The 24,845-nt window shown below is 42.9% G+C and overlaps 1 protein-coding gene across 2 annotated transcripts; it reads left to right on the top strand.

The window, feature by feature from the left end:
* Positions 1–1,653: 1,653 nt before the first annotated feature.
* lrch2 (leucine-rich repeats and calponin homology (CH) domain containing 2) lies at positions 1,654–23,307 on the top strand. 2 transcript variants are annotated; one of them, XM_034606602.1, is made up of 21 exons: positions 1,656–2,055; positions 11,712–11,856; positions 12,081–12,207; positions 12,314–12,419; positions 13,545–13,681; positions 13,888–14,018; positions 14,406–14,493; positions 15,062–15,158; positions 15,277–15,371; positions 15,552–15,619; positions 15,927–16,031; positions 16,430–16,498; positions 17,032–17,094; positions 17,520–17,568; positions 17,654–17,794; positions 18,530–18,577; positions 18,663–18,726; positions 20,316–20,428; positions 21,931–22,068; positions 22,201–22,278; positions 22,640–23,307. In XM_034606602.1, the coding sequence occupies exons 1-21, from the start codon at positions 1,725–1,727 to the stop codon at positions 22,757–22,759; spliced, it is 2,313 nt and encodes a 770-aa protein (XP_034462493.1). In that variant the 5' UTR covers positions 1,656–1,724; the 3' UTR covers positions 22,760–23,307. The 2 variants fall into 2 exon arrangements, with proteins under 2 accessions (XP_034462494.1, XP_034462493.1); XM_034606603.1 differs by lacking the exon at positions 16,430–16,498 and having other exon boundaries at positions 1,654–2,055.
* The last annotated feature ends 1,538 nt before the right edge of the window (positions 23,308–24,845 follow it).

The raw sequence follows: 24,845 nt of genomic DNA, 5'->3' as shown, positions 1-24,845 counted from the left end.
GGGTTAGATAAGATAAGATAAGATAAGATAAGATAAGATAAACTTCCTTGATCCCACACTGGGGGAAAATCCCTCGTTATTGCAACAGATTGTCACATTGAGGTAGAAAAGTGTCCGAAAGTATAGAATAGACAGTAAGAGGTGCTTTTAGTCGGTCAGCGTTCTCCGGGACCAGCATCTAAAGAATGGAATCTGTTGCCAATTCCGATAAGAGAAGCAAGTACTCATCGTTCTTTCACTGGTCAGCTGAAGAAATGGCTTCTTGATAATCAGATATGGGAACATTAGACTGTACTGACTGCCCATTGACTTTTGCTGCCTGCCTGCAGTTTGTCTCTTGTTGGTTTTTACTTGCTGTGCTTCGTCTCATATGTTGTGTGGTTACTTATTGTTAGGCATTGTACCTGTCTGAACGTTAGTCTGTATCTATAGCTTGTATGTGTTGACTAACAAGTAATTTATTTTAATTTTAGGTTGCCATGTTCAAAACTGGCCAGGGACAACAGATGAAAATTTGCCTGTTGAGCTAACTCTGTCTCATTTGCAGTCATTTTGCTGTTGATTGATGAGCATTGTCCCTGTCAAATAAACAAATAAATGAAATGAAATGAAGGAAAATAAAAGATACAGAGATAAGAGAAAAATAGAAAAAGTACTTGAGTAATGTGCAGATACACAGGGTGATTGCACGGGGATACTGTATTTGTGCATTATGTGTAAAGAGACATTGAACAAGATGTTTACATATATGCATATCTAGACTGTAATAAGTATAGAAGCAGGTATGGTATGAATACAAGCATTAAAATGGTATTTGATATATATGTATATATATTTCAAAGTATGTTTCCCTGCAGGGCTTATCAGATAGGGAATTGGGTCAACAGAGGGACAGTTATGGGACATAGGGTCTGGCCCATATGGGATGCTTTGGCTAACTAGAGGGACAACTGCAGTACCTGGGCTGACTGGATGTATCTGGGCCGACCAGAGGACCTGTGGGGCAGTAGAGTGGTGCTTGGGCCGACCAAAGAGACATCTGGTCAACTTTACTATCCCTCTGGTGTTAAATTGGGTAGAAATAAAAATGCCCCTTTAGGACCCATACATTTCTCACTCAAAAGAAAGCTGCTCTAGAAGTTGTCACATCATCTAAGGAGATTCATTCTACTTCTGCAAGTTGCTATCCCATAAAACCAGGTTGACATTTTGTGCCAACAAAGTGCTTTAAACTAAGATATTTTATACGGCCCCACCATCATTGTATTTCATTCTATTTTCATTTTTCCTATCTACACAGTTCTATTTGACCTGTATTCTTTTTATTTTTAAATAATCGACACCCAGTGAATTATTGTTATATGGTTGATGTATTTTTGAATCTGGCATATTACTATCTGATGCATTATGTGGCACCGGGGACACTTAAAATTACCAGTGTCTTATACAGTTTTTATCATAGCGATAAATCACTGTCAGTAACCAGCCTCCGGCCTCCACCCATTAGAGACTAAATTATATGTGTGCTTTTTATGAAGGGGCCCTCCTGGGATGTAGGTATTAGCAGGTGGAGAAAGGCTAAAAGCCTAAAATGGCCACCAAACCCTGTTCACCATCATCATCCCCATCATCATCATCATCATCACCACCAGCAGCATCATCACCACCTCAGAAGCCCATCCCCTAGCGTTCGTCCCGGTGAATGCGCCCTGGCCAGTGTGCGCATGGGCGGAGAGACTGCCGCTGTGCGCTGTTATTATTGTAAGAGTAATTTCTTTTTTACGAAAATGGCGTCTAGTCAGGGAGGTGTGGGAGCTGCCGCGGCTCTGCAGAGCTCCCAGCACTCCGGCGGTCCTAGCTGGAGCCCGGGCACCAGCCAGTCTCAGCAGCACCACCCCCAGCAGCACCAGCAGCAGCAGCAGCAGCACCACACGGCCCGCAGCCTGGACCGGACTCTGGATGATGCCGTGTGCTCGGGGATACTGAACCTGAGCGGCAGGAAGCTGAGGGAGTACCCGGGCATGAGCTACGATCTGTCGGATACAACACAAGCAGGTGGGTCGCTGCGATGAGAGACGGACCCAGAGTCAGAACGCGCTGCTGGCTTCACGCGCTGGCTTTACGCATTGTGCATGGTTGTGTCTGCTTTATTCTGGACAGGGGCGCATCAGCGTGTGTAGGTGACAATCATTAAAGGGATATTCCGACTACTGAGGTGGCCTCTGCACACGCACACGCACATCCTGCTTGTAATTACGCTGTCCACTCTGGCCTCATATGTCACACCTTCTTCACCGCACTAAAGGGGCTCAGCTGCTATTGTGCGCTTGTTTTGGTGGAAGCCAGTAGCTTTTCAGTGGCTGCCCCCCCCACCCCCCCACCCTCTGAGACACATGAATGAGACGGCAGGCGCACCCAAGTCACGCGCTGTGCAGCGGTTCGCACGCCGAGCTGCAGCTTGATTTCGGCACCAGGGGCAGAATGTGGATGAGCCGAGGGGCCAGGTGTAAAAATGCACGCTCTGTGAATACGAGTCGTAGTGAGCATTTGATGCACGCACATGCGATCCTTTCGTTTTCGCCAAAAGCAGACAAAAGATGCAGGGTACTTGCAGCCTCGCCCCCCCCCCCCCCCTCCCTGCCTGCCTGCTTGCCTGGGTGCAATATCTTCTGTCAGAGAGGAGGAAGACACTGACGCTGGTTATGGTTTCATGTGATGGCTGATAGATATTTATAATCAGATTTTTGAGTTTCCGCAGGAGGTGATTGGAATAATGACCCATCAATCCTGCTGCTCCAATAGCCCGGTCAGTCAGTAGGTCAGTATTAGACTCACGTTTTCTGAAGGCTGTGTCGAACCATACATACTAATTTGTAGTGAGCATGTAGAAAAGGCTTTTTTCCACTTTCATACCCCAAAATACCAAAGATAAACCATCTTTTGGGATTTTGTGGAAGTGTTAGAGAAATAGATATCTTTATACTGTAGGTAAATCGAGTGAGTAGTCATTTTCATTAACCATCAGTGGGACCTCCTCAGTCATTATCGCAGACTTCCAGCAGATGCTCTCTCTCAGAATCACTGTCTCCTCCTCTAAGGTGTCCACTTACCATATGGTGTTACTCTGGCAAGCCGCTGGTTAGTTGGCGAGCCTCATCCACAGGGGATTTCAATTCAAACATTTTGGTATAGCTCGGAGAAAACCCTTCCCTCCTGGACAACTGAGAGATTTGTACATAAAGTTTAAATATTTAGTGGATCAGATACTGAGGAGCATTGGCGGCAGCTTCTTGAGACAAACCACAGTAAGTGATCAGGTTTATTTAACACGTTTCCGACGTCAGTGTAGATTGTTGATTTTCAGTGTCAGTCATAGTTGTGCAAAAAGACCGTGACATCCATTCAGTGCTCGCAATGCATCCCAAACCCGACATGAACCACTGTTTGAGTCGAGCGTGGTGAATTGATGTGATGTAATGGTGTCGTTTTAAATAGGTTGCGATAAGCTTATAGCTCTGAATATATTGGCTCTGGGGGTGACAGATGCAACAGGACGTTTATGAACTGCTGAATTCACACACTTGTTATGATGTACCCTATAATTCATCAGCTTGCCTCCATCTACAACAAGATGGTCCAAATTGATTTGAGATCGTTGCATATGGGATTCGGAAATAACTGCTGCAATCACGGCTGCACGTGATAGTGATCAAAAGAGATATGAGCGAGGGAGCACATGTTTCTGTCACTAATCAAGTCACTTTGAATGCTGCAGTATTCCCCCCCCCCCCAAATCTTCATTGCTATGCCTCGGATAAAGGGTGTGCGAGAGGAATTCTCACTTTCAAACGTGCAAAGAGCGATCCACACCACGCAGCAGCATTTTCACACGCGCTATCTCTGCTGTGAAAAGAAACAGCTGCACAACGCTGCATGCAGCCTTTCACAGTTCTGTTTCATCACTGAGACGCTCACAGATCACTGACACCTCTGGAACGGAATAAAAGACAAGCTGTTCCCTGACAATTGACTTGTTTGGTATTTGAAAGTCTTGAAATCAGTTGGTATTGAACTCAGTAGGTGCAGCCGCCTGATTACTTTTCCCCATCTCTCAAGTTGACCCCCTACGAGAGATGGTCTGTGGTCATTTAGTAGATAAAGATACAGTCTGTTGACAGTCTGCATGCTTCATAATTACTACCTCCAAGGAAACTAGGTGGAAGGATGTGGTATAGGTCAGGGAAGAACTCGGATCTGGATCAGGGGGCGGATCCACAACATTCTTTAACATTTTTTTTGTCTTTATTTAAAAAAACACATCATTTCTTTTTTTGCCCCAGAGAGTAATTCATGGATCTTGATGCAATAAAATCATTTAGGGAACTGATATTTGAGTGTGTGCAATTTGGTGTAGCCTGATTGAATTTAAGGGAATTGGTATATGCGATTTCCTGTTGCTGTTAAATACACCGTCTCACCTGTGGGCCGCTTTGGCCTTGATGGTGATGCTTTAGGTGTGTTTTGGACTGTGCTGGACTCAATCTTCATGTAATCTTCATATAGCTCTTTGAAAGACCTAAGTCTTCTTTTTTTTATAGGATCCGTGTATCACTGCAACAGCTTTTGACACAAAAGTGGTTCAGACTTGTGGTTTTAGCTCCAAAATGTTTTTCACTCAAGAGGCACGAATGTTTGCTTTTTATGCCAAAAAAGAATGAAGGTCAACATTTGACCCTGTTTGGGCCTCTGTAACCTTGCTTCAGTATCTCTTACACTCATCCTGTCATTTTGGTTGAGCTACCATTCATTAGAGTGCGTTAGGCTGCATTGTTACGGCTTGTGGACAACAGCAGAGGTCAGTAGTAGAAGTTTAACGATTCCACAGCCCCAGACAAAGTTGCTGAAAAAGAAGAACTGACTGATTCCTCTGAAACCGTTTTCAGTTGTTTGTCTCATTGCACTTTATTTCCTCTATCTAGAGCCGGAATGCACATTTAACCACAAGCATGTTTGAGTTTTATTTTATTTTCGATCCATCACATTGCTGGTTTTAGAAATGACGTAGAACTAGGTCAAACTGAGTGGTCTCCATCTGACGGAGGAGAAGCAGACAGAGAGCGAGGCCAGCTCACACTAGGGTGTCTGTTTGCAGTGTGCTACTGACAGTTTGGCTCCAGTTGGTTTGTTTTCCCATGGGAAAGTGCAGGAGCTCCGAGCCGCTGCCCTGACCTTGGAGAGAGGCTGGGGGCCAGCAGCATCAACCTGGGGCAGATGTTCAGGTTCATGCGTGCCCCTGCCTGCCATTACTGTGCCCCTAGGGACGTGCGCGCGCGCGCGCGCACACACACACACACACACACACATTAGAAAGTTTGTGTAGTATAGCTAATACAAATAATTTTCTTAACCAAACACTATTTTCAGAAAGAACATAAGGATTTATTTACAGGGTACTTAAGAATAGCTTCTTAAAAGGTTCTTAAGTGCATGAGATTGAGGTTATAGTTTATTTTCCCTTTTTGAAGACGTCATCAAACTACAAATCTTTCACCTTCTTGCACTTTGAAGGGTTTGGTGTCATATTTAACAGCCAAATACTATTTCACAGGGAAAGAATGTGAGGTCAGAGAAAAAATAAAGAAGTGTGATGTTTGTTTCTAACTGAGGGTGCATGTGTTGGGGTTTTGACGGCCAAGAACAAACTGAAAAGCTGCAACATTCCATGTGTACCAGGTCCATACTTCTATACTGGTTCCACTGGAGCTGGTCGAAACAGGTGGCAAAATGAAAAATGCCCATTTCATTTGATTGTGTGAAGCACATAGTACATCTCACATTGTAAGATTGCCTCTCCGTTGTTACATTCTTTAAAAGTTTGTTTCTTCAAGACTCCACAAGGACACAAAGTGCCAAAGTGGCATTCTTGGGTTTAATGATCAACCAGTGTAAAAAGTGTCAATGTCACTCAAGTACAAGAACATTGCAGGCTGACTCATTTGAAAGGCATCCAGAGCCCTGATGGTTGAAAACACAACAATGCACTTACAGTAGCTACTTAAATATGGTTCACTGTATCAAATCAAATATCCCTGCACGGTCTCTGGAGAATAGCAGATGCGGCTTGGAGGGGACTCAAAAGAACTGGTAGATTTTGTCTGCATGGAATACAAACTACAAAACACACAGAATGCGTACATTGAGAAAATGGCAGATTTTCATTACTAGTAGTATTCAGCAGTTAAAGTGTAGCCTGAAAAAAAAGGTCCAGACTGGTGTTTGCTCCCTCCGGGCTCCTTCTCATGTGCCGCTGCGTGTCTGGGCAAGACATATGCATACCTGCCAGTGAGAACACAGTGCCTTATGTCACTAATGATGCTGCTGTTAAATATTTAGTCAGTAAAAGTAAACTGAGAATGAAATTATGACAGAGAATGGCATTTATCGACTGGAGATCTTATGACGTTAAACACTTTACGTATAAAAATAATGGGTTTTTTTGTTCCTTTGTAATTAGAGATTTTAATCAATGATCCTCTGTCTGTTTCCAGGATGTGAAAGAGTTTCTCATTAACTGGAGATTATTCCCTTCAGTGGCAACCCGCGAGTTTGTAAATATGATACTGATCTTTTATTAGGAAATATCTGACAAGCTCGCTGAGCCCCCATATAACTTCAGCTTCTGAAGAAATGAAGAGAGCGATCCGGAGACCCTCAGGTCAGAAACTTGTGGTATTTTAGGAGCTAGAACTGAAAATAGCTTGTGAATGATTTAGACCAGAAAATGATATTGAAAAAAACAAGTCATTTTGAATTATATATATGTTTTTTGGGATCAGTTTTCGGGCTGCGATCATAGGCTGCAATTTGTGCTTATTTTTGTTATGGATTAACAACTACTATTACTAATTGATCCATTATACCACTTATCCTTTGAGGGAACAGGGAGCTGGAGCCAACCCCAGCTGACATTAGGCAAGAGGCGGAGTTCACAGGTCGCTATATTGCAGGCCAGGTACTGTCAATCTAAATGCTTCTTTGCTTCCATTGCAGAATATGGATCAAATTTATGATTCAATTTCATTCAGTCAGCAATTATTAGGGTCAGCGACTAAATATATTTAGTATTGTAGTATATTTCTTGAAATGGCTCCTCAAAACCTGATGAGGAATCACATTCAGGTATCAAGAGCAGATTGATAGCAGAAGCACTTATAGCTTTAATCCCCGCAGGAGGTACCTGCCATGCTCCTAACCCCCTGCAGAGCTGCAGACCACACCCGAAACCTGCCGTCCAGAAACTGTGGCCTCATCTGCTGCCCGACATGATAATCAACCCAATTAATCATGTTTTGGTTGTATTCTGTCTGTTTATTAATTATTTAACAACATTGGCAATTGCAACAGAAAAGAGCTTTGGGATTGAAGTAGTTCTGTGTCTGTTTCCCTGCAGTCTTTGCTCTTGATACCGGGATGTTTTGTAAATGATATTTATGTCCTGTTGTATGAAGCTGATGGACACTTTGAATGTTTTATTGTAGTCATCAACAGATATATTTCCTGTTTCCAAATCCCTCTGCAGCAGCTCTCAGTGGAGAGGGAGTGTATTCTTTTATTCGCTCCAGCACTCCAGCAGGGTGTGAGTGTAGAGTTTGCTGTGTCATGGGAAGACATCGCCGGACATGATCTGCACTACCCACAAAAATTATTAGATTGCTGATCTGGCGTGAGGGTGCAGTGAAGCAGAGTGGAGCCTGAAGTGCTCGTCTGCCCGTCAAAGCCGTGTCCTGCGGGAGCTCTCCCCGACCAGCAGGTGGATAAGAGACCCACTGTGGGCTGCAGATGGTGCACGGTCTGCATGGGTTGGAGGAGGGAGACAAGGGTGGAGATGGATAGGCTCGCACAGACTCCCCCCCCCCCCCCCCCCCCCCCCCCATCTCCAATCGACCCACATGATTCAACTGCTGCAGAAGTATCCCCAGTTGTAGGGGCTGTAGGGAGGGAGGTGGGGGAGTCGCCGCCCATGTACAGCTGGGTCACAGCATCAACGGCCGAGCCTCAGGGAGAAGCAGAAATTACTCTTAATGGAAAACAAGTACACGTTATGACCCCCGCTTTGGTCTGTACCCTTGTGGTAATTTCTGTTTCCCTTAACCCCTCGACCTCTCTTCCTTTGTGCTGCTGACTGTGTCATGGTCTGTGTCTCACTTCTGCTTACTGGCTGCTGTCAGAGCTCAGACCACAGCTGCAGAGTGAGGCCTGTCGGGTCTATTGTTGGTCATTTAAAGCTTGTCAGAAATGAATTAAATGAAATGCACAGACACATACAGTTTTGCTCTTTTCAATGCAGATATGAGCCTTTCACGTTGGTATTGGTATTGGTGTTTATGGATATGAAAACTTTTATTCTACAGTATATAAATGCTTAAAATATATGCACTTATGTTTAGATTCTAAGTAAAAAATAAATGATTTTTTAAATATTATTTAAAAAAACATTTGTGTTTTCTTTTTATTTGTAGTAATTTATAATAAGGTTAATATTTAAACTGTAAAATATCAAGCCCTCAATAACATCTATTTGTCCTAACGGTCTGATAACGACATCCTAACAATCATTTCCAGTTATTATATATATCGGCCGATGTATTGATATTGGAATTCGTTACTCACGAATATCGGTATTTGCATCAGCCCCCAGAAAATTCATATTTCATATTTATGTATTAGGATAAATGCTTTGAGATGTGCCATCTCATTTTTGAGGGGGTCCCAACATATATCACTACATAACAGAAAAGAAATACAGTTGTCAAAACAGCATACATTAATATGTCATTATAGCTCAGAGTTTTAATATATATATATATATATATATTGGCAAATATATCGATACTATTTAATATCAGCATCAGCCAGCAATTTTAGTTGGGCTGTACTCAAAACACCTTGTAACTTCAGAGAGTGAAGATTACATGTTGTTATACTGTTATGATGATATAATGCTAAAATACTGATATCACATTTTGTAAATGCTTTATCCATCCACAGTAAACAGTGATGTCTGAACAGATGGTCAGAGGGTGTTTACTTTCAGTCAAAAGCCCATAAGCTGCAGCTTAGTTATTTGATAAAGGGTGGTAGTGAGATGTAATTGCATTCATTAAGGGGATAGAGTTTGCAGTAGTGTGTCCTCTTCCAGCGGGGACGGAGCAGCGCCTGTGTTAGGTGGGACAGAACAATTGAAAGCTCACTGTTTGTCTATGCTGAGCAATCAATCAATCAATCAATCAATCAAATTTTATTTGTATAGCCCATATTCACAAATCACAATTTGTCTCATAGGGCTTTAACATGGTGTGACATCCTCTGCCCTTAACCCTCAACAAGAGTAAGGAAAAACTACTTAAAAACCCTTTTAACAGGGTAAAAAGAACGTAGAAACCTCAGAGAGAGCCACATGTGAGGGATCCCTCTCCCAGGACGGACAGAAGTGCAATGGATGTCAAGTGTAAAGGAGAACATCAAGATAAAGGTTTTAGCAGCATTGATAAGGGTACACATTTTGAAGTATAACTGAAGGTCAGTGAATTGGTGGATTAATGTCATTAATGGTCAAGTGTCTGAGGAGAAATACTATGTATCGAGCAGTCCTGCTGCAATCATAGTCTATGGTCAGCAGCCAGCAAGATCATGATCCACCATCAAGATCGGATGCCACTATAGTCCACAGTCATTGTCCACTGCCGCCATTAGGATCCATCATCAGCTGCCACCTCGGTCGTGGTCCACCACCAGTATCTGATGCCAACACGATAAAGGATCTGCCTTTATTATCACGATCAGCCAGCACGATGCAGAATCCGCCATACTGGATCCACCATTAACTCCAGCAACTGGATCCAGCAACTCCTCACAGGTCGGCCTCTAATTACTGTGTCACCCAGAGATAGACACACACACACGCACACACACACACATACACGCACACACACCAATTAGAAGCAGCTGAATCAATACGTGTCTGGAGGTGAATTCTGTAAGATGTACAGCAGTCTTCTTCGCACCTTATAGTAGCTCCCATGTATCTTCATTCGCACTTTTTAATTCGTTTTAATAGCTGTATTTGTGTCAGGTTGTATTTATCGGAGGACCAACACAGAGGGTGTAGTGTGGATTTCCTGCACATGTACAGTACGTGTGTGCATGTCTTCCGCTGTGTGAGTGATTCAGCAACCTTGAGGGATAATGGGCCTCAGCTCAGACTCATGCAGACATGCAGGATGTGTAGACCACTAGAATGAGCACGCATGTGGTGCATCATATATATATATATATATATATATATATATATATATATATATATATATATATATATATATATATATATATATATATATATATATATATATATATATATATTATGATTTTCTTCATGCATGTCTCACGTTTCGGAGCAGCCCTTCCATTTCACTGCGAACACACAGTGAGCTTTATGTCTTCTCACCATGTGCCCATAATAAAAGTCCAGGTATCGGATTTTATTGATCTGCTCTTTTTTTCTTCAGTATAACCCTTTGGGAATATATTGCATTTGTAGTCTCGCCTCTCGTTTGGCTGTAAAAATAGCAAAAACCAGCAATATTCTGTTTGTTCCATCTGACTCAATCTAATTCATATCTGGAAGTGGGAACATCACAGCCTTAAAACAGCGGACGAGGGGCTGCAAGCCTCTAGACTTCAAGATCTCAGATGTCTTAGAGATGTTTTATGATAAAATTGTAAAGTACTTTAAGATTTATATGAATGGGGGAGAAATTAGGGCGGGCAGCTGAGAATCAATCTTCACCATTAGTATCTGCTTGAGTGCTTCTTTGCTTTGACGTTCTCGGGCAAGAGTGCCAGTATGTAAATATTTGATCATAGGAGCCACATGCAGATTTGAGGCAATGCTCGTTTTGATTCTCTTGAACAGGGACTACATTCGTATACTTGTTGCAAAATAGAAGTACCCACTCTTACCTGTTGGGCATTGATTTTGCAGCTCATTGGCTTTAGCAGTAAAACAGAGCACAGTAATTTGAATTAGATGCAAAAACTGTACTTTTCTATACCTTCAATGCCTCAATTATTCTGTATTTTAGTGCAAATTAAAAAATGTTAACTTTTTAACATGCTAAACTAAGATGGTGATTAAGGTGTAAAAATACATACTTCACTTCTTTATAGTTTTATATAGACCATTAAAATGAGTTAGAATGATCAAGCTCAGAAAGATGAAATAGCTAAATATTTTTGTAAATGGTGCGATAGACAATATTTCCATCATCTTTGAAAACAGTTTTTCTTTTTCTTTCTTCTATTGCTTTCAGCGGATCTTTCAAGAAGTAGCAATTGACGTGATCACTTTCCACCCATTCATAGAAATCTAGATGCATCGCTGTGCCACTCCAGTGAGATCGATAATGGAAAGAGTGGGCTATCATCGCCAGTAATAAAACATCCAGGCCCAAGATTCTGGTGTAATGTTCGACCGGTGTTCGATGAAGAGGCACACCCTCTGCTCTGTCCCAGAAACGTATTGATCAGGCAAGCCCATGGCTTCTAATGTCTGAAGGAAGAACAATGCACAATGTCCAGATCTTGTAAGGTTCATGTCTTTTGTTCGTTCAGGGTACACACATTTTATCTGCATCTGTCTCTCCACCCTGCAGATTTGTCCAAGAATCGTCTCACAGAAATCCCTCCAGAAGTGTGTCTGTTCGCCCCCCTGGAGTCGCTCAACCTCTACCACAACTGCATCAAGTGCATCCCAGAGGCGATCATCAATCTGCAGATTCTGACTTATCTTGACATCAGGTGAGTCATTGCTAACACTATTGGGATCAGTGGTGTGTGCTTAGTTTTGTGTCTGTGAAGAGCCGCTTGTTCCCCTTTCAGTGCAGCAACAGGGTGAAAATGCTTTCACGTAAGAGAAGCATTTCCCCTTTTGCTGAAACTCAACTCCCAGACACCAGATACTCGCTGTTACATGCTTCTGAGTGCAGTTTTAAAGCAAGTGGATGTTTTGTCTTGCTCCGCAGTCGAAATCTCCTGTCCGTTTTGCCGAAATACCTGTTCAGCCTCCCCCTCAAAGTTCTGCTTGTGAGCAACAACAAGCTCGTGTCCATCCCAGAGGAGATCGGCAAGGCCAAAGAGTTGATGGAATTGGTGAGTGAGCGTGTGTATAGACTTGTGTGTGTGTGTGTGTGTGTGTGTGTGTGTATGTTGTGCAGCCAGGGCAATCCCTTTTCCTACTCTTTGTCTCCCCTTGCAGGACGTGAGCTGCAATGAGATCCAGGTTCTGCCAGCTCAGGTGGGGAGGCTTCACGCCTTACGAGAACTCAACATCAGGAAGAACTGTCTTCACATGCTGCCTGAGGGTCAGTCTTTGATCATCACATTTTATTTTTAAGGCTTATAATTCCTCACTGCCAAGAGATACATTCTCCACATTTGCAGATTGGCATGTCGTGCTGTAATAAAAGAAAAGTACAACAGATTAAAGCCACAGTTACATAATTATCCATGGTTACACAATAAACCATGCAGCCAAGTTACAAAGCTAAAGTATTAGCTGGGGGCCCATGGCTGTGTGCACCTGTGTTGCTCAAGTGAATTTACCAAGCTTGACCTCTGTGTGACAAAGACATAGACCCTGTTCACACCCGATATTAACATCCGTCCTGAGTGATCTGATCACAAGTGCTCAGCGCTAAGTACAGGTCTAAATACACTTAAATGTGTCCTGAGATCTTGAAAGAGAGAAAAAGAGATAAAAAGAGATCTTTTCGCTGTGTCCTTGGCCACATATGAAGCATACGACCCCCGACCCGCTATAGTTCAAACATATCTCTACGCGTTTCAGTATCCATACTTTGATTTGTGACACAACATTACGACACGAAACACGCACATTGTCATCGGACACCTCTGTAAACTCAAACAACATATTTTGAGTTTAGGAAACACAAATGACAGTCGTGTTTATTTGCATGTTGCGCAGGGAAGCGGGATCGGATAACAAGTGGTCGCATTCAGGAGGAACTCTATTTCCCGGTGTGAAGAGACAAACTTAACGCTGACCTCTTGTGATCGGATGTTGATACCTGGTCTGAACAGGGCCACAGATGCAGTCGCAGATACTTCTTCTCATTTTGCATGTATTTGAATTTGAGTGAATTCAAAAACAGTTTGACACGATTGCACCTTTTAAGTGGAAGATGGTGCTCTGAGACTCAAAATCTGCATTAATAACATTTCGGGAAAAAGAGATGTGGGCATTTACCAGGTAAGGAGAGGCTAAAACCAGGAATGTGATGTACAGATGTTATTGTTTGCATTGTGGGAACTGTGGGTTCTAGTGTTTTGGGAGCTTTACCAACCGTAGGGACAAAGCATAGGGGGTTGCATTATGTGGACTAGATCTATCTCATAACAAAACAAACGCTGTGTTGGAAGCAGTGCATCACATCTTTATAAAACTATCGCCTTATCTGTCCTTGCAGAGCTGGCTGACCTGCCCCTCATCCGACTTGATTTCTCCTGCAATAAGATCACAGAGATTCCTCCGGCCTACAGGAAACTCAGGCAGCTGCAGCACATCATCCTCGACAACAATCCTATGCAGTCTCCACCCGCACAAGTACGTGCAGTCACTTTATGGTGTTCGTGCATGTGGTGTTGAATATGCAGCACAAGTGGGGTTTTCTGGGTTTCCTGTAAATGTGGTCGAGTTGACAGGATTTTTGTGTCCCTCACGTTCTATTAAGCCTGGTACAATTGCACCATCTAGTGGAAAGATGAATTTATTTCTCAGTGTAAATCTCTTTGTGTACGCTTGTGTTTCAGATTTGTCTCAAGGGCAAAGTGCACATATTCAAGTACCTGAACATCCAAGCGTGTCGGATGGATAAGAAACCAGACACCCTGGACCTCCCCTCCCTCGGCAAGCGTTGCCTTCCACAGCCACTCACAGATAGGTACGGACACAAGTATTGCATTGTTTCATTGGCGCCTGTTTGTTCGTCTGCTGGCAAGATTTCACAAAACAAAACTGGACGGATTAACAGGAATTTTTTTTTTACATTGAGAGAGAGGACATTTTTCTACGTCTTCACTGATTTCTCTGATAAAAGTTCATGTATGAAAAACAATCAGGCATGCAGAGGTTTTCTGCTCAACTGAGCTAAATAATAACTAAATAAATCTTTCCTTCAGTTGTGTTGTTGTATATTAATTCATTTATGTGTTTTCATTATATTATGCAATCAAATGACATCTTATCAAGTGCATATGCAAATAAGATTTTTCTCATGTACTGCGATGCACAGAAAACTCAGTGAGCTGTTTGTTTTGTATATTTCCAGCATAGAAGATATTTACCCCAGTAAGAACCACGGGCCTGACTCTGGAATTGGGAGCGACAACGGTGACAAGAGGCTGTCGACAACAGAGGTCAGCGTTCAAGCACACAACATTTACTTGTCACTGCAATGCCAATGCATTACCAGTGAGTTTTACTGCTTTACCAGTGGGGTCTGTGGCAATGGGGTGTCTTTATTCAAAACCAAAATTAAGCCTCGCAGTCAACACCAGAGAAGAAAAACATGTTCATGAAAAGGATGGATGAGAAGGAAGCTCCTTGAGGCCGACTGGTGGACAGATGGGGAATAACTGGGTTTAGAATGATGAGCCGTGTGTATGTGGAGGAATCGACCTCTGTGCCAGACACAGCTAGTCTCCCCCTGCTGCTGAGCCAAAGTACTGCACAAGAAGCAAACATATATTATGTGTAGAATAACTGCAGAGACTTAATCTAGTCTAAAATCTCTAAATCCTCTTAGTCAATTTCAGAGGTATGAAGTGGGCTATAATTCTGAAATTCAAACTGATGGCAGGAAATGGAAACAGCTTATGTAGAAGTGGAATCAGGTGATATAGAAATAAAGAGTAGTTTAAAATAAAAATCATGTGCAAACATTTGCGCATTGAGTTCAATCCTCATTCTTTTCATCTCCCGCAGCCTTCCGACGACGACACCGTCAGCCTGCACTCCCAGGTTTCAGAGACAGCCCGTGCCGACGCCCTCTCGCTCCTCTCCAAAATGGACTCTTGCAAAGGTTACCCCAAATAAGTATCACACATTGCCTTTGAGAGAGATAGCAGAGACACGGGGTTGTTGAATGAAGTGCCTGAAATGTTTATTTGATCAACGCGGATGCTTCCTCCCTCTATCAGATCAGGATCTCTATGACTTTATAGATCCCAACCACGACGAGGATCCTGCTCTTTCAGAGTGTGAAGGGCAGCAGGGTCATATGTCGTGTATAAAGGTAGGAAACTATCCATCATGCACTCACTCACATGTGGAAAATGGATTTTGCCAGCATTTGGGAAAAGGATAATGACAAATGTCAAATATGAAGAATCTACCCTTAACCCTAACCCTCTTTCTCTGAGAAAGATCAAATCAATTTGTGGTTATTAATATGGTGTGACTGTGTGTGTTTCAGGAACTGGAGAAAGTTCTTCACATGTCTCAACAAAGCAAAGATAAAGACAGCTCGAAAGAGGAGTCAGGGTGAGTTCATTATTTAATCATCACACTTGTTTTGTCGAAAACAAATCTTGTACCATAACATGCAATGCAAACTAACATGTGACTCAGGAGAGTCCGTACAGTCCCCTTATGAAACCAGATGTGAATTAATCAGATCTTTAATCAGATCAGCACAAAATTGCACATAATCATCAGTTCCCTTAACTTGCCTGACTCATGATTTCGCAGAAGTCCAGTGAACTTGGGCCAGATTGCTGTATTTTGCTGGCAGGTTGTGTGCACCCTCTGTGATGGCAACACCTTTAACTTAACGTTGACGTCATTGCAGTTCTGACAAGGAGCAGCTCGTTGAGGAAGAGGACGATGAGCTGAAGGAGGTGCTGGATCTGAGGAAGATCGCTGTTCAGCTTTTGCAGCAGGAGCAGCAGAATAGGTGCGTGGCTCTCGCTCCTTCTTCCATCACCTGATACGAAAACACTGCACATTAGTTAAGCTTTTCATCCACTGCACTGCTTAAATCCATGTTTCTTTCGATGCTCTCTCCTTCTCCTCATCGTGTAACATGCCGCTCTCATCCCCTCCCGTGTCTGTGGGTTCATTCTCTCGTTTCTCAATATCCAGATAGACGTTTTATCCCTGTGTCCCCAAATATCACCCCATCAGCCCCCACGTGACCTCTTCCCCCCCTGCAAATCAAATTCTGCTTTACTTTACTCTCTCCTTCTCTCTTTCTCTCTCTCTCTCTGTTCACTCCTGTCCTCACCTGATCATCTCTTGTTCCCTGCTCTCTCCCCTGACTCGGCTACCGCACATTTGATGTACGGCTTCTAGACGGCGATCCTTAATCTGTAGAGCAGAGAGTCTTATTCACCGACGGAGAGTGACTGGCCGGGCGCACAGGTAGAGGGGGAGATTTTCTCTATTATCATTTACGGACAGTTAGTGTGTCCTACGGCTGAGCATGCTATTACTCACATTAGTCTCTGGTGTCTTTCTTTGTCGACTAAAGTATTACAGCTTTTAAAAAAGTTTCTCATGCATGCATCATTAGGGTTTTATGGTCTTGCATGACTCAGTATTCTGATCTGTTGAACAATGTTTCGTCTTAAGTGGAATTAGAGCACTTTTACCACAAGCTGGTTCATGCAAATTGTAAATCGTGTTGTAAAAAGTGTTGTGTAAATCAGTACTGTTGCTCAGATGAAGTCTGGCATGTCAACAGAAACTCCTTAATACACTCCCGTTCTTTGTGCAGAGTGGTTTCCAATAAATATGACTCATCCCAGATGTTTAGTTTTTGCAGGCCGTATTTAGAAACACATCTCTGTGAGACTCCAGGAGGGAATGCATCATGTTTTATGTTGTCATTGTAATTTTTTATTATTGTGTTAATAAAGCTTTGCACCTGTAGCTGAATCTCTGTTTTTCTGCAGGTTCCTAAGTCACTCTGGAAGTTCCAGCAGCAAACCAAGGGCTCCCCCTCAGACTGCTCGAAGGTAAGTTATCAATCACATGCATTGTACCAGAACCTGTTCAGCATTAAATTTAACAATGGTGCTCATTACAAGATATGTCAGTGCACATACAAACAAATGTGCATATACTGTGACCAACCACAACAGAGTGTTACATGAATAGGCACGAGACACATAGGCAGTCTCCGTCTAGAGGAGAACCGCGGCGACTTCTCCAAAGTGCATGGAACAAGCTTCCTGTCAAGCTCCCTGAGAAACTGCAAGTGTACCAAGGAGGATAAATGCTACTCTAAAGGCAGAAAAGATATTCACGGCATTACTTTGTAAAGTATCCTCATTTGACAATATTCTTTCCATAAATGCTTAAAGCTGTTGCACAGTACAGACATATACGGTATATTCCCCTGAGACCCAGATGAAGGAAAGCTGTTGTGTCTTTATTCTAGTGCTTCTCTGGATGAAGGAAGCAGTGGAGCATCAGTGCTGAGCGGACAGGTAAATACTCTTCACCCTCCTTTGATATTTTTCTCTCGGGAGGATGCGGAGAATGATTCTTATTTTTAACTGTCGGCTTTTGCAGCCCTCGTCTTCCTGCTCCTTCGACGGCAGCCTGAAGACGGACCAGTCAGACTCCGAGCCCAAGTGGCCCGAAGTCCCACCCATCCTCAATCAGAATGAAGATCGCAGGAGGACCAAGTACCTGAGAAAAGATTATCTAAAGGTACGAGCACCTAATTTGTGTTTGGTAAAATGGAAACAGAACAAACCTGATCAGTGGTGTGAGGCTAAATTCTGACTCTGGGATGATTAGTATCCAAGGCAGACGTCTCAAAACAGTGGCCAACTAGAATAACACTAAGTAGAGCACATGTCAACCGCCAAGGCCCAACAGTCGCCTTAGATCCAGTCAAGCTGCACCAAATTACAGACACTCGTAGATATCAGTTCCCTAATGTGCATGTTTTTTTTTCTCATCAAGATCCATGACTTATTCCCTGCGAAAATGGGGAAAATGTTGGAAATGTCACTCTGGCAATGTTAATGAAAGTGAAAAAGATTTCCTGGCTCTTCCCGGAGCCCGTACCACATCCCTCCACCAAATCCTTTCAGTCTTTTTTCCACAATCTTGCAATCAAACATCAAGCAAACAAATCAACACAAATGAACAGGGGTGTAATGATCCGAGAGCCAGGTGACAAAACCTGCATAGCTACTAGATGCATTCACTGGCGGGAGACAACATGTGAAAGGGTTCAGGCAGCAAGATCCTTGGAAAAGTGCCAGGTATAATATGATTCAACCTTGCTGTGTGAAATAATGTACGAGGATAGAATAGAAAAACATACACACAAATGTATCATTCCACTACCAACTGATTTTTAGTCGTCCTTTGATCATCTCCCCCATATTATGTTTATCTATGAAATCTAAATTTAGATATCTTCATTCCTGACAGTACAAGTGTCAGAGTTCTCGGAAAAACAGCGGGAACGACGACTGTGATGTAAGTGTGTTTTATAATCACAAAATAACTTTCAGTTAATTAAACAGTGCACGTATCTGATTTTTAATGAATGTGTTCTCTCCAGGAGGGTTTGCGCAACGCGGACTTCAGCACCACTTTGACTGTGTTTGGACTAAAACCAAGATCAGGTAATGAGATTACGCCGCTTGTTTTACTGCTATTGTCTTCCTTATCTCCAAAGCCAATTTTTTTGTTTTTGGGAGGAGCAGCATCCTTTCTATGGAAGTGGGGAAGGTTTCTCAGAAACTGCTGACTGTTTTTTTTAATAAGAAGTGCATTGGCTGTTAAGGACAAGCCTGAGCAGGATTAATGTTTCTCTTTTCCTATTGCGGTTGCACTAGTACAAGATAGTTAGAGGGAGTTTGATTTATAACAATTCATCTCATTGCATAAACTCTTCATTAGTTTTGTACATACAACCTTGATCAAAAACAATAAATTTCAGCTGTCAAATAGATGGTGTAAGAATTACCACACCACCCTTTAAAATGTAGTGAATTGCATATAATGTAAGTACAAGTACCTCCTATTTGTTTACACCTAAGTAGTGTACTTGACTAAATATATTTAGTTACATTTCTGTGAATCTGGTTTAATGCCATATAGCACAGGAAGTTGAGTTACAGGAAATCAAGGAACAGCCAATTCAAATGAAACAATCTGTATGTGCTGCCATTTCAACGAAACCATCTAGAGAGGAAACGGCTCATTGAGAATTGTGGGAAAAGTACTCAGGTGGAATTCAAAGGAAAAACGATTTAGAAAAGTGCACACTGTCTGCGTTTATATTTGCACTCGTATCCTGTTTATTATCAAGTCTTTGAAATATCCTATGTGAGCATGTAAACGTCATATCCCAATTTCACTATCCTGGATAAGCCCTTATCCCGTTTTTGAGAAACCTGGTTTTAATAGCCGAGTACTCCTGAGTACTCCGTAAGTAACTGCTATACTGCATGTATACATCTTATCCTGGCTTCAGCTGATGCTTGTATCGTTGTTTCCTGCGAAAGTCTCATGTACGGTTCAACTGTGACAAACAGCCAGTAAAAACGATGCCCTACTCAAAAGTACATTTTCTCTCCATTCGGTGTCACTGAACTCCATCGTGACGACCCTATCCCACCAGTCACGGCTGCGTATCTTCATCCACTGCGCCCTGGTTCTGTGCGGTGGCAGTGACAGCACAACACCAGCCAAAATGTTTCATATTTACCATCGCCCTCGTCTCCCATTGCTGGCAGTAAGGTGGATAAGCCAAATCTGCAACACAATGTTGGCATTTAATAAAGCTATAGCCACTTTAAGCCAACGAGGTCCCACTTACAATAGCCACCAAGCAGGAATCAAAACTGCAGGTAGGCTGTGTTGAATTAACCATGGTAACGTTAACCATCCCAGTTATGAGGAGCTAGGATAATCTCTTTCATCTTTGTTTCAAAACTGTGCCACCCTTTTTCTAGTGAACAGAAATGATATCCAGATGTTTTGTTTGGATGTCAGTAGATACTGGGGCTTTGGTTTCTGGCCTCACATGAATACATTTTAGGTGTCCAACTCTCCTGGTGGAATGTGCATGTTCAAATCCTGTTTTTTGCCCCGACCTGAAGCAGATGGTGAACCTGCTGTTATAGTCAGTCATACTCTAGCTATCAAACAATGGAGGCTTGTCTTTTCTGTGTATTTCTCGTGAACTATCAGAAATCTATTCTTTCAGCCTTCACCAGAGGAAATCGGCAAGAGTACAGCTCCACAGACCCCAGCTTCACTATGAGGAGGAAGATGGAGCACTTGAGAGAGGAAATGGAGCAGATTGGACTCTTGCGCCAGGTCAGAGGCCCCACGGCTTGTTTGTTCCTTATGCATTTTTTTTACAAGGCAATGAGTCACTCAAATGCCAAAGCCTGTCGGATCCTGCTTTTGTCTCAGTGTTTATAGCTTTCAGTAAATCGGCGGAGGCAAAATCAGGTGTCCAGAGAACATGTGTTGTCGGTAATGTTCTCATTTAGGAATTCAAATGTGTCACCACAACTTCACATGATAAAGTCCTGATAAAGTTGAGTCATATTATGTATCACCATAGCTGACACGTCAGGCGCGGCTACAGGGGTGGGCCCATGTGGCGCGCTGGCCCTAGCTGAAATCTTATTTTCTAAGCATAATTAAAGATGTGTGACTTTTCACATGCCTTGATGTACCTGAGGAAAGGTTCTTTTTAGACTTTCAAAACACCAGGTGTCAAGTGTTTTACAAAAGGAAGAGAAGACAAAAAGAGGATACTAGAGACACATGATATACTACACAAAACGGGAGGCTGTTCCAAGGCTGAGAAGCAGCAACAGCAACAAAAGGAACACAGGGAATGCACCAGTAGTTCTCGCCGTAAAGAACAGATACAAATAAATCATGTCCCAGCATCAGTTACATTACATTACATTATATTTCATTTAGCTGACGCTTTTACTCAAAGCGACTTACAATAAGTGCATTCAACCATGAGGGTACAAACCCAGAACAACAAGAATCAAGTAAGTACCAACTACAAGTGCTACATGTACATCATCTTCTTCACCAAGGTGTAGTCGGAAGAGATGTGTCTTTAGTCTGCGGCGGAAGAGGTGTAGACTTTCTGCTGTCCTGATGTCATTGGGGAGCTCGTTCATTTAGGAGACAGCACAGCAAACAGTCGTGATTTTGTAGAGTGGTTAGCTCGCAGTGAGGGGGCAGCAAGCCGATTGGCAGTGGACGGGCTGGGGTGTAAGGTTTGACCATGTCCTGGATGCAGACTGGACCTGATCCGTTCGCAGCACGGTACGCCACTACTAGTGTTTTGAAAAGGATGCGGGCAGCCACTGGTAACCAGTGAAGGGAGCGGAGGAGCGACGTAGTGTGAGTGAACGTAGGTAGGTTAAAGACCAGTCAAGCTGCTGCATTCTGGATGAGCTGCAGAGGTCGGATGGCACTAGCAGGCAGACCAGCCAAGAGGGAGTTGCAGTAGTCTAGGTGTGAGATGACAAGAGCCAGAACCTGCGCTGCCTCCTGAGTGAGAAGGGGACGCATTCCTAGATTAGGATGTCAAACACCGACATGTATTCTTTGGAATCTATCTGGCAACACCTGCTGTGTGAAATGTTTGATTATTCTTTGATTATATTCTTAATTAAAATTAAGAACTGTACTGCCTCTGCTTGAGGCTACGGGGCAGATGGAGCCAATCCAGCCAAACAATCTAACTGGCATGTTTTTGGACTGTGCAAAACAGGCATCTGGATTTGAACCCAGAACCTCTACACTGTGTCATCTATCTCATGATTTGTATTATGTGTTTGCAGAACATCGAGTACAGACTCAAGGTGTTGCTCCCAGATGATGTTGGAGCCGCTCTGATGGATGGAGTCGTCCTCTGCCATTTAGCCAATCACATTTGTCCTCGGTCTGTTGCCAGCATCCATGTGCCGTCACCCGCAGTGGTAGGCACATTCAAACTGAATTTTCAGTTATAAATATACTTGAAAAATGGCAGTTACTTATATTGCTTAATAATATGTTGCTTGTTGTTCTGCTTTTACTTGCCAACATGATTGATATATTCTGGCTTCCAGCCAAAGCTAAGCATGGCTAAATGCCGTAGGAATGTGGAGAACTTCTTGGATGCCTGTAAGAAGCTCGGTGTTACACAGGTAATATGATGCACAGCTTTACACCTTATTTCTGTTCATTAATGTTTGTTTGAGGATTAGTTATGATAAGTTCTTCATTTAGCTGAGCTCCCACTGAGGGTGTTAAGGGGTTAATGGGGTTAAGAAGAAAATGTACCATCATTGTTTTTTGGAAAAAATCTCCAATTACAAATTATTCAAATTCTCACTATAAAGCAGTTACCCACGGAAGGGGGGATGTATCGGCTGCATATTTTCAAAGTGTGCCCTGCTCTTACTAGCTTTTCCATGATTACCAACCCTATAATGACGGAGAGGAGAAGCTGCCTGAACTCGACCTGTTTTTAATTTCTTTTGCTGTGACATCTCTGTGCGATCTCAGGACAAGCTGTGCCTGCCCCATCACATCCTAGAAGAGCGTGGCCTGGTGAAGGTGGGCGTGACCGTCCAGGCTCTGCTGGATCTGCCCGCACTGAAGCCCTCACAACTGTCGGCCGTTTGACACAAGCCTGATGCATCCAACCTGCAGCCATCCAGCCAACTCCTGCCCCCAGCCCGAACCCACACCCTATCTCCAGGGACCAGAGAGCCCCACAGGGTGAGGAACTGGTGGATTTTCTGCCTGACTGAAACAGGAGATGGGAAATACCTCTCGTCTCCTCAAATGATGTCAGCCGCCGCCCACTTCCTGTCCATCACATCTTTATTTGTCTCCTGCTCTATAGTTAATGGGGTCATCCTGTCTGTGTGTGGACTTGCAATGTGTGTTTTCTGAGCTGCACAATTTTGGGCTTGCTGAGAAGGGACAGACAAGACAGGAGGTCTGTAGACAGACCTTTACACCCCTCTCAACACGCTCAGTATTATCGAGCCCGTAAGTGCCAGTGCTAACAACGTTTTTCCATGCAGCTGTTGGACACGTCGGCAGTGAGGAGATGACGGACATATGACTCACTTTTTCACCACGGAGACCTAAGCGTTAGCTAGCTTCGTAACCCCAAACCACTGCCTGACCTCGAGTGGCTCTCACACTCTTGAGTTTCTGCGTAGTACTTGATTTTATTCTCGTGAAAATTCAATTTGGAATTTTCCAAGAGTTCTGTTTTATACAGTTTGCATCAGGTCCACTACTGCACCTCCTGTTCAGTAGCCAAGCCTGATTCATGTTTGCCAAGTATTGCATTTTAGCAATTGCATCCCCTCTGCTTATCGAGGGAGAATGCAAGGCTTGCCCCTTCTGAAGGGAACTACAGTTGGCCCGTTTTGAACACGGGTGTGGTTTTTGACATATTTACAGATCATGCACAACTCTGCCGAAGTTTTTTTTTCTTAATACAAACCTGCATGCACCCGGGGAAGTCACATTTGACCACTGTGAGAACATGTTTGACTGTTGCCAAAAGCATGAAGCTCCTGTTTTGTAGCATTTTTTGCAGTGTACATGCAAGGTTTCCATATTTGAAAAATGATATCCTAAACTTTTCTAACGGTTTTATACTTTCATCCCAGTTATTGCTTCTCATTCAGTTCAGATCATGGGTTTGCCATGTTATATATAAAGCAGATTTTTATTACTTTTCCTCACCTCATTTATAACATGTTTGAACTGTGTGTGTTTATGAGTGGAGGGTTCTGAGTGACAGGCCCCTGTGAGGATCACTCCTGCAATTCTCCCGCACATGACATGGTCTTTTCTCACAGCCCAGCCGCCCTGCTGTTTGTGGTTTCAACTACAGTTCATTATTATTTCAGGGAAATTATTTATGTATTTATTCACTTATTTTATATTTATATTTTCTTGCTTTGTGTTTCTGAGCCCTGACACATTTTCTTTCTAGGCTCGATTCTGCCGCAAGCTTTACAGACATGTCTCAATTTCCAAGTTATCTAAAACAGCATTGTACGTTTTGGCTGCAGGGCAACACCTGTCTTCTTGTCAGGTTGTTGGCATGCGAGTCTAAAATTTCCCGTGGCACTATCTGTTTCAGAATTAACCATCACATCTTCCGACATTTGGCATCTTTACACAGGACAACACATTTCCCGCATGACCATAGAGGACACTGTCTTTGAACAGAGGCTGAGGATTTTATGAGCTGTATTGATGTGACATTAGTTGAATATCAATGAAGTCACAGGCTTTGCTAATTCAGCTACAGGCAGCATTATGACTCAATGTCTTGTAAAGATGTAACAAATTGGTTTTCATGTCATTGTGTCAATTAGCAGTGCAACATCTAAAAACATCAAACATTGTGCCTTAAAGTCAAGATATGTTCATTTTTTTCATTTGTTTATTAAATTCGTCTGTAATTTCTCTCTTTTCAGCCCATGATTTGAGGTTTCTGACTCTATCTGTGCTTCTTTTTTCACATACAAGTGAATAGGATGTTTCAGATTTTGTTTAACAGAAGCAGCAGCTCTGATTGGCTGCTGAACTGGAGGAGTGTCAAGCCCCTTTTCCTCTGGTCCAAAAAAACTACTAACACCCACTAACATCCGGCTTTTGTCTGCAATGGGAATCGAAACAATCGACATTCATTCTCGGGTCCAATGACTCTGCAGTAGCCAGGAGTTTTAATCGGCAG

This window comes from Hippoglossus hippoglossus, chromosome 14 (genome assembly GCF_009819705.1).
Source record: "Hippoglossus hippoglossus isolate fHipHip1 chromosome 14, fHipHip1.pri, whole genome shotgun sequence".
NCBI lineage: Eukaryota > Metazoa > Chordata > Actinopteri > Pleuronectiformes > Pleuronectidae > Hippoglossus > Hippoglossus hippoglossus.
This window is presented reverse-complemented; position numbering and strand designations above follow the sequence as displayed.